General features: G+C 46.2%; 2 protein-coding genes across 2 annotated transcripts; both read right to left on the bottom strand.

Moving 5' to 3' along the window:
• Window positions 1-472: 472 nt before the first annotated feature.
• LOC309587072 (uncharacterized protein) lies at window positions 473-8041 on the bottom strand (the record flags this gene model as incomplete). Its single annotated transcript, XM_082304952.1, has 2 exons — window positions 473-1516; window positions 7094-8041. 2 exons carry the CDS (start codon window positions 8039-8041, stop codon window positions 563-565), a joined length of 1902 nt encoding a protein of 633 aa, XP_082161078.1. The 3' UTR covers window positions 473-562.
• A 5715-nt stretch (window positions 8042-13756) lies between these two features.
• Window positions 13757-14731, bottom strand: LOC309586938 (olfactory receptor 51G2-like; the record flags this gene model as incomplete). Its single annotated transcript, XM_082304670.1, has 1 exon — window positions 13757-14731. The coding sequence occupies one exon, from the start codon at window positions 14729-14731 to the stop codon at window positions 13757-13759; it is 975 nt and encodes a 324-aa protein (XP_082160796.1).
• Between the last annotated feature and the right edge of the window lie 623 nt (window positions 14732-15354).

The raw sequence follows: 15354 nt of genomic DNA on the forward strand, positions 1-15354 counted from the left end.
TGAGCACCTTCCCATAGAATCATAGAATCATTTAGGTTGGAAAAGACCTTTAAGATCATTGAGTCCAACTGTAAACCTAACACTTCCAAGTCCACCACTAAACCATGTCCCTAACCACCACATCTATATGTCTTTTGAATACCATCACACAGTCCAGGGAACACTCGTCATAGAATGAGAGTTGCTGCAGGAGGATATTTTGGAAATACTCAGCCTTACAGTGTAAATATTTTAATCATGAGAGGATATTTTTTTAACAGGGAAAGAATTTTAGCAGTGAGGAGTTTAACTTCTGGGAGGGGTGAACTCTCCATCTCCTACTGGTGTAGAAGTCAGACTGAATGTCTTTACGTCAAGTTTCATCGCTAAATGGATGAAACCTCCTGGACAGTGATAACGGAAGAGGCAATCTACTGATTTCTGCCAGAATGCATTGCTTAAACTCCAGGCACTGAGGAAGAGTTCCTCCTTGAACAAATAAATAGTCGCGGTTAAATTTACCAGCATCACCAGTAAATTATGAGCGCAGTTTGAGGTACATACATATGGGTCAGATTCCCTTTCACTGGAAGAGGAGGACCACCCTGTCCCAAAGCTTCTTGGTTCTTACCCCATAAACAATGGGGTTTAACATGGGGGGCACTAGCAGGTAGAGATTGGCCACCATTATATGGACATGGGGAGGGATGCTCTGCCCAAACCGGTGGGTGAGGAATGTGAAGAGGGCAGGGACATAAAAGGCAAGGATGACACAGACATGGGATGCACAAGTGCCGAATGCTTTAAGTCGTGCCTCTGTGGATGACAGCCTCATTACCACCCGCAGGATCATGGTGTAGGACACAGAAATCAGGATCGTGTCAGATCCTGTCACCATGAAAGCCACAAAGAGGCCATAAATGACATTGACTCTGGTGTCCCCACACGCCAGCTTCACCATGGCCATGTGCTCGCAGTAAGAGTGGGAGATGACGTGATGCTGGCAGAAGGGCATCCTGTGGAGGAGGAAGCAGAAGGGACTCACCAGGAGGACTCCACGCACCAGCACCAGGCTCCCGAGGGCCACCACCACCGGCACAGAGAGGATGCTGGAGTGCTGCAGTGGGTGGCAAATAGCGACGTAGCGATCCAAGGCCATGGCCATGAGCACGCCCGACTCCACCGATGAGAAGGTATGGATGAAGAACAACTGAGCAAGGCAGGAGAGAAACCCAATCTCCCTGGACCCCAGCCAGAAGATGCCAAGCATTTTGGGTAGCATGGATGTTGATAGGACCAGGTCAGTGAAGGCCAGCATGGCCAGGAAGAGGTACATGGGCTCATGCAGGCTCGGCTCTGCCTTTATAATGAGGAGAAGGGTGATGTTCCCCAGCACAGCAATGGCATACATGATGCAGAAGGGGAAGGCAATCCAGAACTGCTCCTTCTCCAGCCCAGGGATGCCAGTGAGTAGGAAATAGGGAGGGTGGGAGAAGGCAGTAGAGTTCAGAGACATGAAACCCTTCTTGTCTCTTGCCTACACTGAGGGCTCTTGTGTCCTGTAAAAAAGCATCAAAAACCCTCGACTTGGTCTAGTCAGTGGCAAACAGAGACTGGCAAGAGGTACAGTCTAGAAGCTCACATTCCCCGCACGGCCATCCATCCCCATGACAGCTGCTTGAGCTGGTTCAAGAGAGCGCTTCTGAGGCAAATGTCCTGCCAGTTTCCACTGAAAGTGCTCTGGCCCACTTGGTGGAGTGGTCCTGGAGCACGCAGACTGGATTCCTCCTGGATCAAACTGAACGAGAAGAATGCCCGAGGTGCACACCTGATACTCTCCAGTGTCCAAAGGGTGTCCAACCCCAGAGAGCAGATGAAAGCTGGTCTGAAGTAAACCTTCTTGAAATGTGCGTAGTGGGGATATGAAGTCACTAGCACCAGCCTCATAGCTCTACAGAAGCTTTTAACAGCACTGTGCTGCTTGCCAGTGTAAACAGAGGCAACGAGTGCTTGCCTCAGTCAAGAAACATCCAATTTCAGGGCAAAAAACTGAGCCATTGCCACAGTATTTGACACCCCCCCCTACAAACGCAGTGCTCCAGTGATGTCCATTCTCCCCCTCCAAAAAGACCGCAGCTCGCTCAGCCCCTGCACATTGCTCAGCTCATGTTTTTTCCCTAATACCTGGGAAGAAGGATTCCTTGAAGAGCCCTGCAGCACAGATTAGGCCAATGTTCCTGATAAGACTCTTCAGAAGCCTTCCTGGGGCCGACCGCACTTGTGCTGGAGAGCTGCAGGGAGCAGAGGGATGGAGGAGATAACAGGATAACTAGGAGATAACAGGAGATAACTAGGAACTGAAATTCCTGATATTTTTCTTTCTTCATTCCATCTCCTTCCTGCCAGCTGCCTCTGTTGGTGCTGCTTTACCTAAAACTTTATTCTTCCACGGAGAACATTGGGACAGGGAAAGCAATTCCCAGGCAAAGGCAATGTGAGCGGCAGGACCGTGCCTGCAAGCTTCACTAACTGGGGGCTGTTCAATGCTTGCTGCTGCTGCCCAGGAGGAGCGGTGGCATAAAAGGCCTTATTGCAGAGCAATAAGTTGCTGCCCAAACTGTAAATACTCACCAGCCTCCTGCAGGTTTCCATGCAGGGACTTTGCACTGCAGAGACCAGGAGATATTTATCTGTCTGACAGATAAATCCCAGCAGGGAGCTCTGCATTTCCCCTGCTACTTAAGGTGTAATTAGAGAGAGAGAAATAGACAGTTTTTAACCCCCTCAGTGCTGATGACCTCAGAGACACAGCTGCATTTTGGCCAGTTTTGTATCTGTTTTTTTGCAGTGTGTTTATTTGGGGGAGACATAAGAGCAATGCAGCAGTTCAAGATTAAATCACAGGACTGGGTTTGTAATTAAAACTGCAGCAGCATGAATTATTAAGTACTTTTCAAACAACAGCAATCTATCCTTTCTCTGCTATGTTTCATCCATAGCTCTAATACAGGCTTAGAGAGGCAAGTCAGTGACATCATCCCCGTTACATGGATGGAGAATGGTGAAATAACGAGAGGCAGATTTGAGAGCCCTCCGCATGTTTGTTAAATAACTCTCACTGCCATGTGGCACATTGCACCTCCCTGTGCTGTTTTTGTGGAGTTCACGCAATATTGCATTTCTGTACCAGATCTGTGGCAATGCCAATTTCAATTAAAAAGCAAGTCATGCAAATAAACCCCCCTTCCATTATTGGGGAACTGTATCAAAACCCAAGGCAGCCTACGGAGAGAGTCTGGGACAGCAGAAATGCCAGAGTGTGCAAGGGCACTGGGTCCCCAGGTCCAGTCCCAGGAGTACTTGGAGAAAGGGAAGGGAAGGGAAGGGAAGGGAAGGGAAGGGAAGGGAAGGGAAGGGAAGGGAAGGGAAGGGAAGGGAAGGGAAGGGAAGGGAAGGGAAGGGAAGGGAAGGGAAGGGAAGGGAAGGGAAGGGAAGGGAAGGGAAGGGAAGGGAAGGGAAGGGAAGGGAAGGGAAGGGAAGGGAAGGGAAGGGAAGGGAAGGGAAGGGAAGGGAAGGGAAGGGAAGGGAAGGGAAGGGAAGGGAAGGGAAGAGAAGAGAAGAGAAGAGAAGAGAAGAGAAGAGAAGAGAAGAGAAGAGAAGAGAAGAGAAGAGAAGAGAAGAGAAGAGAAGAGAAGAGAAGAGAAGAGAAGAGAAGAGAAGAGAAGAGAAGAGAAGAGAAGAGAAGAGAAGAGAAGAGAAGAGAAGAGAAGAGAAGAGAAGAGAAGAGAAGAGAAGAGGCTCTCTTAACTCTCTGAGAAATAGATGGCTCGGAAATATAATACAGCATTTTCAGGGTGGTTCATTCATTTTTCTTTATTAATTTTTCTCTCAGCACAAAAGGGAAAAAAATAAGGAACATATGGAGAATGAGCAGGAGCCATTTCTCAATGCCACGGCCATCTGAAAAGAGTTTAGATTGATAGCACGCCTCTGAAAAATTCATTCACACTTCCCAAATCACATTAGACAGGTACAGATTGTTTTCATTTTTATGAAACTTTTTTACCCCTCTAAGCTCTAATAAAACAAAATACGACAAAAGTGCAGGGGGCAAAATTGCCTTTAAGTTCCAGATGGCAACTACTTGTAACTCACTTAAATGAAAGTATTTATTTTGAAATAAAATGTGCTTTAATTTAGCAGAAAAAGTTATAACAAGATGTGTTTCATGGAGACCAAAGCTATACAAGCACAGACTACAAAAACGACACCCATTTTACTCCCAGTGTTAGCTGGCAATTGGAAGACACTGCACCAAACTCCACCAAATATTGCTGTCATCTGAAGGCCCGAATGCAAGACAGCATGTGTCTTTGGTAAGACACCTCTTTTAGCACACCTAGAAGTTATGGACAAGACGCAAGAGGCCCTGCGTGCAGCACTTAGACATGTCTTCTGTCCTCCCTGATAGAACTCATTGTTCACTGCCTGCTTGCACATATTTCCCTGTTTTTCTCAAATAATTTATTTCTTTTTCACAGCTAAACTTGCTTATATTATGCCAGCCTGTGCAGGGGCAACAGGAGCACATGCCAAGCAAAGGAAGGTTGCCCAGAGGGGTTGTGCTGCCTCCATCCTTGAAGGGTTTTAAGACCCAACTGGATAAAACCCTGAGCAAACTGGCCTAACACTAAATGAAACTTCTCCCTGCAAATCTTAGACCATCAAGCATACTTCCACTTGCATGGTGTGAACCAGTGCAGATTTACATGCTCTATAATTTTTATTTTTCTCTTTCCTCCTTCTCTAGCAGTTCCTCCTGATAATCATTGTTTTGGGCTCTGTGTTGACCTTTCCAGAGGGTGATCTGCCACAGCCCCAAAGGATTATCCCACAGTCTACTCAGCACGTGCTAAACCACATCTAGATACTGCATCTGGTTTTGGGCCCCTGTGCAAAAAAGGCATCAACAAAGTGGAGTGAGTTCAGCTGACGGCTCCCAGGGCAGCTGGGTTTGGAGAAATGCTCCATGAGGAGAGGCTTAGGAAAATGGGCTTGTTCAGCCTGGAAAAGAAAAGGTTTCAAGAAGACCCAACAACAGAAGAGCAGCCTTCCTCTACCTTTATCAAGAAGATGGAGCCAAGCTCCTCACAATGTGGCATGGCAGGAGAAAGAATGAGACAAAACAAGCATAAGTTGAAACAAGAGAGGCTCAAACTGGCTATAAAGAGAAGCTTTTTCACAGTAAGGACAATCAAGCGGTGTAATAGAGGCACAAAGAGGTTGTGCAACATCCATCCTTGGAAGCTTTCAACACCGAACTGGATAAAGCCCTGAGCAACCTTGTCTGACCCTAGAGCTGCCCCTGCTTTGAGCAGGAGGTTGGATTAGAGATGTCCTGAGGTCACTTCCAACCTGAATTACCCCATGATTCTGTGATCATCATCTGCTGATGGAGACAGCAGTGTTCAAGAGCACCTGGGCCTCCTGATGGAGTATAGCTCAGCCTTGTTAATAGTACCTGGTGCTGCTCTAGTCAGCTGTGAAGGGTCCTGCTGTGCAAGGCTTTCTGCACTACTTTCTTGCGTAGTGAAAGCCAGTGTGTTCAAATTAGAGATCACACCCTGCCGGCACCTCTCACTGGAGGAATCCCAGGGGCTGTTGCAGTGGGAACAGCAAACACCTCCCTGTGCATGGCCATGCAGCCACCTCAAGGATGAAGACCACAATTCATGCTAGCCAACAACAAGGCAAGAGTTTAAACTGAGAGGAAAAAGAAGAAATTGCTTGTTTTTTTCTATTTATAAAGAAACAGATTTATTTTTAAAAAGACAAAGAACATTAGAAAAAAAACTAGAAGTGAACACTCTTCAAATCTGTATGTTTCTTTGTAAAGTCCTATTGCACAACATCCTTTCCCAGGATCTTTAACCTTTTTCCAAAATATGAAGTGGTGTCTCTGTCCTTAGAGATATTCAAAAGCTGTCTGGACGCAGTCCTGGGCACCTGGCTCTGGCTGGCCCTGCTTGAGCTGGGAGGTTGGACAAGATGCCCTTCAGAGGTGCCTCCAACCTCCACCATCCTGTGATTCCGTGACGGTGTGAAAACAAATGCAGTTTGCTTTCAGGCCTTCTTCATTGGCCCTAAGGCTTGTTGGCTTTCATTGTATTAAAAGAGTTTTGTAGTAGTGTCCCACTGGTAGAAGAGTCATGAGAATAAAGAGAGGAAAGGCTGTCAGGTACTCTGCTTCATGGGGAATACCCAGGAAGTATTAAAAAAGCTTGAAAGCTGAAGAACTTGAACTTAATTCAGAACTTCTTAGGAATTCCAAGCATGTGTGCAGTCAAAGGTATGAAACACCTTTGACTTGGAAATACCACTTCCTTCAGCTTGGAAGTATCACTAACATTTATAACTTGCTTATTTTTTCTCTTGAGACATTGTCATTTTATTGAATATAATTATTAATTGAAGGTATTTTTACAATTTTTACAATTGCTACCAATAACTCTGGGTCTGAAATTTTTCCAGAGCATCTGAGAGAATGACTGAACACCCAATAGGTCAGAACAAGGCCACAGAGGTGGAGGACGTCCTCTGAAGTGCATTTCTGCATCTATAATGTCACTTGCTGTAATTGTTTTACTGAGATTATTGTTACAGCCAAAGCTTCTGGCAAAAATTTTGCTAAAATGCTTTTGGAAAGTGAATGTGTAGAAGTGGAAACCATGAATTAACTAAACAATTCAAAAAACACCGTAGCATTCAGTCAGCTCTGCCGTTGTTACAGGTGAGATGGGAACAAAGTGCAATATCAAGACATCTTTATTAGTATGCTGAGCCAGTTTTCTTTCCCATTACACTACCTGCTGGATCAGGGTTGGATTTAGATCATTGTAGTAGATTCTCTCCAAGTTTGGTGAGGGTAAACACTCTTGGAAGGAGTTTACAATTGCTGTTTACTTTTTGCCTTGTGGTAGCACCTCAGAGCCTACTACCATGTGCTAGGTGCCATACAAACAGAGGACAGTCCTGCACCAAAGACTCTACGTGTAAAACAAAATGAGCTGGTGTGAGGATACAGGAGACTGCGGCCGAGCAGAGGTCAATGGGCAGTGCTGTCATTGCATATATGAATTAAATTCAGGATCCTCCTCTGTATCTGTTTGGTCCCCACTCCGTAGATGATGGGGTTGAGCACAGTAGGCACCAGGATGTAGATGTTCCCCATGATGATATGGACCAGTGGAGCCAGGCCCTTCCCAAACCTGTGCACCACGGAGAGCCCAATCAGGGGCACGTAGAAGGCCAGGACCACGCAGATATGGGCAATGCAGGTGCTGAACACCTTGAGCCTTTCCTTCCATGATGCCAACCGCAAGACAGCCTTGAGGATCAGGATGTAGGAGAGGCAGATGAGGATGGCGTCCAGCCCCATGACCAGCAGGATGGCGGTGAGGCCGTAGACCACGCTGGGGGTGGTGTTGGCACAGGCCAGGTTCATCACGTCCTGGTGCAGGCAAAAAGAGTGTGACAGCAGCCGGGAGCTGCAGAAGGGAAGGGGCAGGAGGAGCAAAGGCAAAGGCAGGAAGAAGAGAACTCCCCTGGCCATGGCCACCAGCCCTATTTTTGCTGTCACAGCGTTGGTGAGGATGGCAGCGTGTCTCAGCGGGTGGCAGATGGCCACGTACCGGTCCACAGCCATGGCCAGGAGGACAGTGGACTCGATGGCTGAGAGGGTGTGGATGAGGAACATCTGGACAAGGCAAGCGTCAAAGCTGATCTCCCTGGTGTTGAACCAGTAAAAGGAGAGGGTGCGTGGCACTGTGGACGTGGACAAGGCCAGGTCGATGGCAGCCAACATGCAGAGAAAGAAGTACATGGGAGCATGCAGGCTGGGCTCCATCTTCACGATGAAGAGCACCGCGCAGTTGCCTGTGACCGCCAAGACGTACATGGAGCACAGAAGGATCGCCATCCAGAAATGGGCAGCCTCCAGCCCCGGGATGCTGGCCAGGATGAAGGAGGATGGGCTGATCTCAGAGCTGTTGGGGGAGAGCATGGCGCGTGGGGTGAAGAGCAGTCATGCTATGCCATGGCACATCCCCTGCTGCAAGGGAAAGAGAAAGGGCAGCTTTATAAATCCTTTCCCATGACTGTGAATCCCATGGGGCTGTGCCTGTGAAATGCAAGGGAATCTTATAGTTGCCATACTGATACAGAGAGCTCTTCTCTTATTTCTTTAGCCCATTATCGCTATATACAATAACATATGCAGCCACAAAACGGTGGCATTTTAATTTGAACAGGAATTGCTTGAATTCTCTTAAATGCAAGACACTGTAAAATAAACATTTTAAATGATAAACCCAACAGCTAACTTGCTTTCTTTTGTTTTTAAAGGGAAAAATTAAAACAAACAAACAAACAAACAAACAGATTTTTTTAGCGCTTCCTGTTAAACTTCAGTTCTGCTTGAGTTTTTCCATATGTGCTGTGCTGTCCTGTCAGAAATGTGCTCTGTGAAACTGGCTGTGCTGCCTCCCACGCTCCACCACTCCCAAGTACTGCAGACACCCACAGTGAGACACGATTATTTATTTGTTTGCTTGCACACACAAATTGGATTTTCATCCTTTCTGTCTGAAAACACATATGGAAATATCAGAATATCTGTAGAGAAAAGAATTCTGATTTTTCACTTTATTCTGTATCTGTAAACTTTCCAGGAGTGCTGTGATCCAAGGAGAAGGGCCAGGAAGATATGCAAAAGCCTTTGCTTTAGGTGTCTTTCTATTCTCAGGGATCAGGTTTTTTAAAATATTGGGATTTAAAAAGTGTTGGATGGAGCGTCAAAGGCTGATGCCAAGGCAGCGTCAGAGCCCCAGTGCTGCACAGCCCAGCCTGGCATGGGAGGGCTCGGGACAGGGGTGCAGACCCTGCCTGACCCACAGCCCCGAGCTCTGACCAAAGAGAAGAGGGGGATTAGCTCGACTCCCTGGGCGGCATGGGGCTTCATCCATCCACCCCGACGGATCAGGTAGCAAGTCAGTAGCTGCCTGTACCTGCACTGGAACAAACCCACCATCTCCCCTGCCCTGTAAGGACAGCATGAGGTCAAGCACATAACTGCTATCTGCAACATTACTGAGCTTTCCGATTATTTCTTTCATGTCCTATCCATGTAAAACAAGGATGCAAAATGTTTTTATGGTAAGCTCTGCAGGCTATTAATACAGCTATTTTAAAAGTAGCATTTGGTTGTAAAAATGTTTTGGTGTTTTGTTTTGTTTTTTTTTTTGTACTGCACATCTGTGGTGAAGTCCTTATCCTAAAATAGCAATCATGATTTATTTCCCTGATGTGGGTTTTTTCCATCTTGAATCTATAACAAATAAGACTCATACTCTAGCTTTTTATACACAATTTACAAACAGCGTAGGTGGACTGTTACTGTCAAGTTGCCTAAAAGCTATTTTAGTGATGAAATTTTCAGCAAACCACTTACATTAAGATGCAAGCTGAATGAACAAAACGTTTCAGTAATTGCCAACAAGTATCTGAGCCAACTTACCTGCCAGCCACTGAAGTGTAATGACAATATGAGTCTCATTGTAAAATATCTGCCATCCTATTGATTTCTTTTGAGAAAATGTGACTGTAAGAGACAGATACAGAAAGTAAATAATCCCTGGATGTTTCAGTTCATCTTTAGTTCTTTGGCATCGATAAATGCACCAATGTTTTCAGAAGTGACTAATGATTTTGGATTGCTAGTGGGATGAAGACCAGGTACTGTAAGGACCTTGCTTTCTGTAGAGATGAAAACTATATCTGTGTCTTACAAAACACCAGTAAAGGCAGATTTATTTTCCTACAGTGATCCTCCCGCCAGCAAGCCCCAGTAACTGCATTTAACGGCAGAGGTGGACTGTAACAAGAGGCATGCACATTCAGACAGCAAAACCATCCAAGCCAGAGGACCACTAGCAGCAGCCCCAGCAGCTGATCTCAGTAAATGCTCATAAACATTGACCAGACTTGTCCCACGGAGCCAAAATTGGTCTGGGACCAACTTCCCAGGACGGAGCAGGCAATGGGACAGTCTTCACCATCTGAATCCATCTCTCCACTGCTCCCTCCTGCGATGTGGCAGTGAGGGGGGAATATATATACCCCTCAAAAGCCCTCTGAGCCACTTTGAATAAGTAGCCATTTTCCCATATCATCTCACTAGAAAAAAAAAGCATACATCAAGCCAAAATATTACTTCAGAGGGAAAAGAGAAAAGAAAAATTAAAACCACAAGGCATCACTCGAAATCAAAGCATTTTTGAACCAAGATTAAAGTTCATCTTCATTGATGGTTTGATCAAATGTGGGGTTTTTTGGTTTTTTTTCTAGCTGTTTATCATCACTTGTAAACAGAAAAGCTGTACCTGCTTGTAGCTCTGCTGCTACTTTATAAATATGCCCAGGTCCTGGCTCAGTCGGTCACTCTGGGCAGGCACGTGCTGTACTTGGAGTCATACAAGATATGCCTGTACTAAAGTGCAGAGGCTGGAGCTTCATCCCACCATCACCCACACCGTTATCCTGTTCCTCGCCTCCACGGACATCCCTGGCTGCTGCCAGCTTGCCCTGCCCCAGGCAGTGCCCAGGCACGAAAGAGGGGGTAGCACCAGACAGGGAATAATGTCCAGTGGGCTACGGAGTAAAGCCATCCTGGTTAGGAAAGGAAGAGAGGATAGACATGGATGTAGCCGAGAAGTACCAGGTGTCTCCAGGACAGAGAAACTGTCCTTATCCCTCTTTTAATTAGCGTGTGGGCAAAGCCACAGAGCACAGCAGGGGCTGCAGTGTGGCTCCGCATGAATGAGGGTGACGGGAGAGTTTCCTAGGGCAGAGGAGATGCACAGTGCAGGGCTCAGAGAGGGCTCAGGATGGGAGGAGCTGGCAGTGGGAACCAAATGGAGGTGGCAGGAATGGCCTTCCTTCTCCTTCTTTCTCCTTCTTTCTCCTTCTCCTTCTGCTTCTCCTTCTGCTTCTCCTTCTCCTTCTCCTTCTCCTTCTCCTTCTTCTCCTTCTCCTTCTCCTTCTCCTTCTCCTTCTTCTTCTCCTTCTCCTTCTCCCCATTTTCCTTGCCCTTCCTCTTCCCCTCTCTCCCTTTCTTTGTCTCTCTGTCTCTCCATGTCTCATTCCCCCCTTTCCCTCCTCTTCCCATCCTTCTCTCCTCCTTCTCCTCTCCTCTCGTCTCCAAGATATGCCTCTGATATGTCTCACACTGCTCTTCCTGTGCCTTCCAGGAAATAAATCCATTGTCAACTACTGTAACTGATCCCATGGTACAAAGTGCAGAGCTCAGAGCATCACAGAATAGGAATTAGCAGCTTTAAGTGGTTCATCTATCTCTTTTTTCTCTCACACAGATGTTAAACCACAATTAAATTTCCCACTCCCAGAGGCAGCCACAAAGGTTTTTGAACATATGTTCCTAAAAGACAGTACCTTATATAGAGGTTCCCAAATCTTGAGCATCTGTTTGGTTACCCTCCAGCTACACAGGCTGGGAAGGAAACTGGGTGGCAGATGAAGCTCTGCTGAACTGGGTGATGGAGATGCACCAAATGCGCTGCAAGCCTCACTACACCGTGGTCTCCAGCTGTGCTAATAAATGTGCTAATAACTCTCCCACAGATTTTCTCCCTGGCTGTCCCCCCGAGCGTTTGCTTGCTGCAGCAGAGGCTCCTTGGGCTTTTGCTGTTTCAGAGAACGGCCGTAGCCAGGAAGGATGGACGTCCAGGGAGAAACTCTTGAAGTTTTCAGAATGAGAGCAGTGTTGTGCAAGGATCCTGCAAGCTAAGCATCTCTCCAGCAAAGCTCTTTTCTAGGCTTTTCTGCTGGAAGTTGTGTTTGTTCCTGTATGTTAATCTTTCCTCTGATAATAGCTGGCTACAAGCACCAGGTTAAACCTTAGATATTTTGAGTAAAGAGTGCTCCCATTGCATGCTGTCTCAATGCAAAGAGGACCTCCACCCCAAGACGTGCTGCACCAGCGCTCAGGCAGAGATTCTGGGGGTGGGCTGCTGAACAGTATTTCACCCCGCGCAAGGGCCCACTGGGATCCTCAGCAACATAACTCGCACAACACAAAGCAAACAGTGGCCTGGGAATCCTCCCCTCGGGAATCTTCCCTTCTCCCTTTTCATTTTTTTTTATGGAGATGTTCTCTCATTATTCTTTTTTCTCTATTCCAGGTATGTTAGTTATGTGTAGAGCAGAATAGAAAAAGACACTAATCCTGGGTTAGTCTGAAGTGTGAAGCACTTAGCAGCAGGCAGAAACAGGCCAGTTCTGGTGTGCAATCCTGTCGCAATACCTTCTGCTGCTTCACCCTTCCAGGGTGAACAATGACCATTTCTTCTTATTCTCCACCATGGCCAAGACTGGCCAAAACATGGCTTAAGATCAACAAAAATACAGCTCCATAATTTGGATGCATGAAAGATTTTGGGCCATTTTATTCTGTCTGTGGGAGGATGCAAGCCAGGAGGATCATAAAACCTTTCTGCATGCCTGGCTGAGACCCATCCTGCAGCAGAGCAATAAGATGCTGGGAGACACCGTCATCTCCCGTCCGTGGAGTGCCCCTGGAGATCATCTCCTCCCATCCCTCTGAGGGGTACAGTCAGTACCTGGCAGATCTCAGCGGGAAGATGTAGTATGTGGTCCTTAGTGTCAGGAAGTTTAGCCATTTCTATTTTATTTTTGAAACCCCCTTTTTTTCAGCAAGAGAGCTAGCCACACCAGACCCCCAAGAACCAGCCTGATGCATATCTAATTCATACAATCCTGTGCTCATCTACAGCAAATCCTGAAGATTTTAAGCAACTCCAACCTAATAACTCTGCATCATATAAACAGGAAAAAATGGCTTCATCAAGTCTTTTGACCTTTTACATCGAATAGATGTCTTTTATTGAAGATATTGCAGACATACATAACATCCAATGCAAAACAGTGGCTGAACATTAGACTTGGCAAGATGGTAAGACTCAATGACGTCAAAAAGAGATGCAAAAGCAGCGCTGTTTCCACCGCTGTAGATGTGTATGGCACTTTAGAAACACAGACGAAGATGAAGGCTGAGCCTTTTTTTTAGAAGTGGGACTGCTGCAGGCCCACTTAACAGGACCTAATCTTCAGAAAACACTCTGTGCTCAGCCTCTGGAGCTTAGCTCCATCTTGTGGGATGTTTCCAGTTGAACTGGAATATTCAGAGTGGCTCCAAACTCTTGGCCCAAGCCCTGTCGTGTTGATCTTGCTGCCTGGGTTAGCTATGCTCTAACATTCAGTGAGGGAATGATGACCCCATGCAAGGGAGTCTGAGTGAAGCTTACACACTATTATCTGGCTACTAGAGTTTGCATAACATGCGTTGCAGATGTTCCTTGATCCATCCCATCGCATGCCTTGAAAAGAGAAAGTCACGCAGCCCATTTTTCTTTAATTGTCTCTCTCGAATTGGGGCTTCCATCTGTATGTATCACTGGCATTAATACCTGGGGTGTTCACAGGCTGCTGGAAGGGACGAAAGCGTCGTGCTAGGACAAAACATGGAAGATCACAGCTGTAGGTTGAGGGATAGCATCCGAGTGGATCTGCAGTTCTTTCATCTGGCAGTGACCCACGTGGATGGAGCACCAAGGAACCAGTCCACTAGCTCTGACCAAGAAACCAGTCCACTAGCACTTTCTGGCAGAACTGGTGGAGGAAGCTACCAGTCAGATTCACTCTTCCTCCTCAGTGCCCTGAGCAAAGCCTCGCGGATATGGCTGGATTTTATACTGTAGATAATGGGGTTGAGAGCAGGGGGAATTATAAGGTAAGTGTAGGCTACCAAAGTGTTAACCAGAGGAGGAACGTTCTTTCCAAAGCGATGGATCATGGACAGTCCGATCATTGGGATGAAGAACACCAGAACAGCACAGATATGGGAGACACATGTATTCAATGCCTTGAGACACTCCTCCTTGGTTGCAAGGCTGATAACAGTTTTAATGATCAGGATGTAGGACAGCACAATGAAAATGAAGTCCATCCCCACCGTTGATAAGAGAATAATCATACCATAGAAGACATTGACTTTTATATCTGCGCATGCTAGTTTCATGATATCAGGATGGAAGCAAAAAGAATGAGAAAGCTCAGTCTTCCCACAATAGGTTAGTCTCTTGAGCAAGAAGGGTATGGGAAGGAGGGAGACCATACCTCTCAATATAATTGCCAGACCTATTTTTATGACAGTCGTCTTGGTCAGTATAGATGAGTGTCTCAGTGGATGGGAGATGGCAATGAAGCGGTCAAATGCCATTGCCAGGAGCACAGAGGATTCAATGAAGGACAGTAGGTGGATGATATACATCTGAGTGAGGCAAGCATCAAACCCAATCCTTCGCATATTAAACCAAAAAATGCCCAGAGTAGTAGGCAGCGTACATAGAACCAAGCCCAGGTCAGTGACTGCCAGCATGGAGAGGAAGTAGTACATTGGTTCGTGAAGACTTGGGGTCTTCTTTATGATGAATAGGATCATGCAGTTTCCCAAGAGAGCAATAAGGTACAGTGCACAGAAAGGGATGGAGATCCAGTGGTGAAGGGCTTCCAGGCCTGGGATGCCCATCATGAGGAAAGCTGAAGGCTGATAGAAAGAGCCATTGAATTCCCACGTGGTATGTGAGTCATGCTCCATCCCAGTTCACCTCTCACATGACCTATACCTAAAACAAATCAACAGAAACTCCACGTAGTTGGACTCTCTACTGAATATAGAAGTGGGTAATGACAAGCACCACATCCCTCCACCTCCCCACCAACCTATGCAGATGCCCCCATGCGGTTTAGGACACTGTTGTAATTACCATAGTGTCACATATGACTACACTCTTGTTTATCAATTATAAAATGAAGGAAAAGGATGGACATTTTTTCTTAAAAACAAAAAAAAGAAAAACATTTTTTCTTAAAATGCAGGTGAAAACATTCCTGGTAAGTGCTACTGTTTTACAGTTGTCCTTGAATTCCACAGGTTGAGATGCTCTATTGAGTAAGCAAATGCTTTTTCTACAGTCATCCCAACCAAGACTAAGCTGCTAAGCAGCTGCCTTCTTTTTGGTGCTAGCTGGAGATCAAAGGACATGAAAATGGTGAAAGTTTAACTCTGACTTCTTAGTTAAGAAATCAACATTGGAAGAAAATGCAAAATATAACAGAGAATCAGGCACTTAGACGCTACTGCTCCCAGCTCAGAAGGTGGCCACCAGGGTAAGGTGGATTTTCAGTGGCTCTCACATCCAAGTTGTTGCTCATTTCACA

The sequence above is a fragment of the Platalea leucorodia genome (genome assembly GCF_965183815.1).
Source record: "Platalea leucorodia genome assembly, chromosome: 2".
Taxonomy (NCBI): domain Eukaryota; kingdom Metazoa; phylum Chordata; class Aves; order Pelecaniformes; family Threskiornithidae; genus Platalea; species Platalea leucorodia.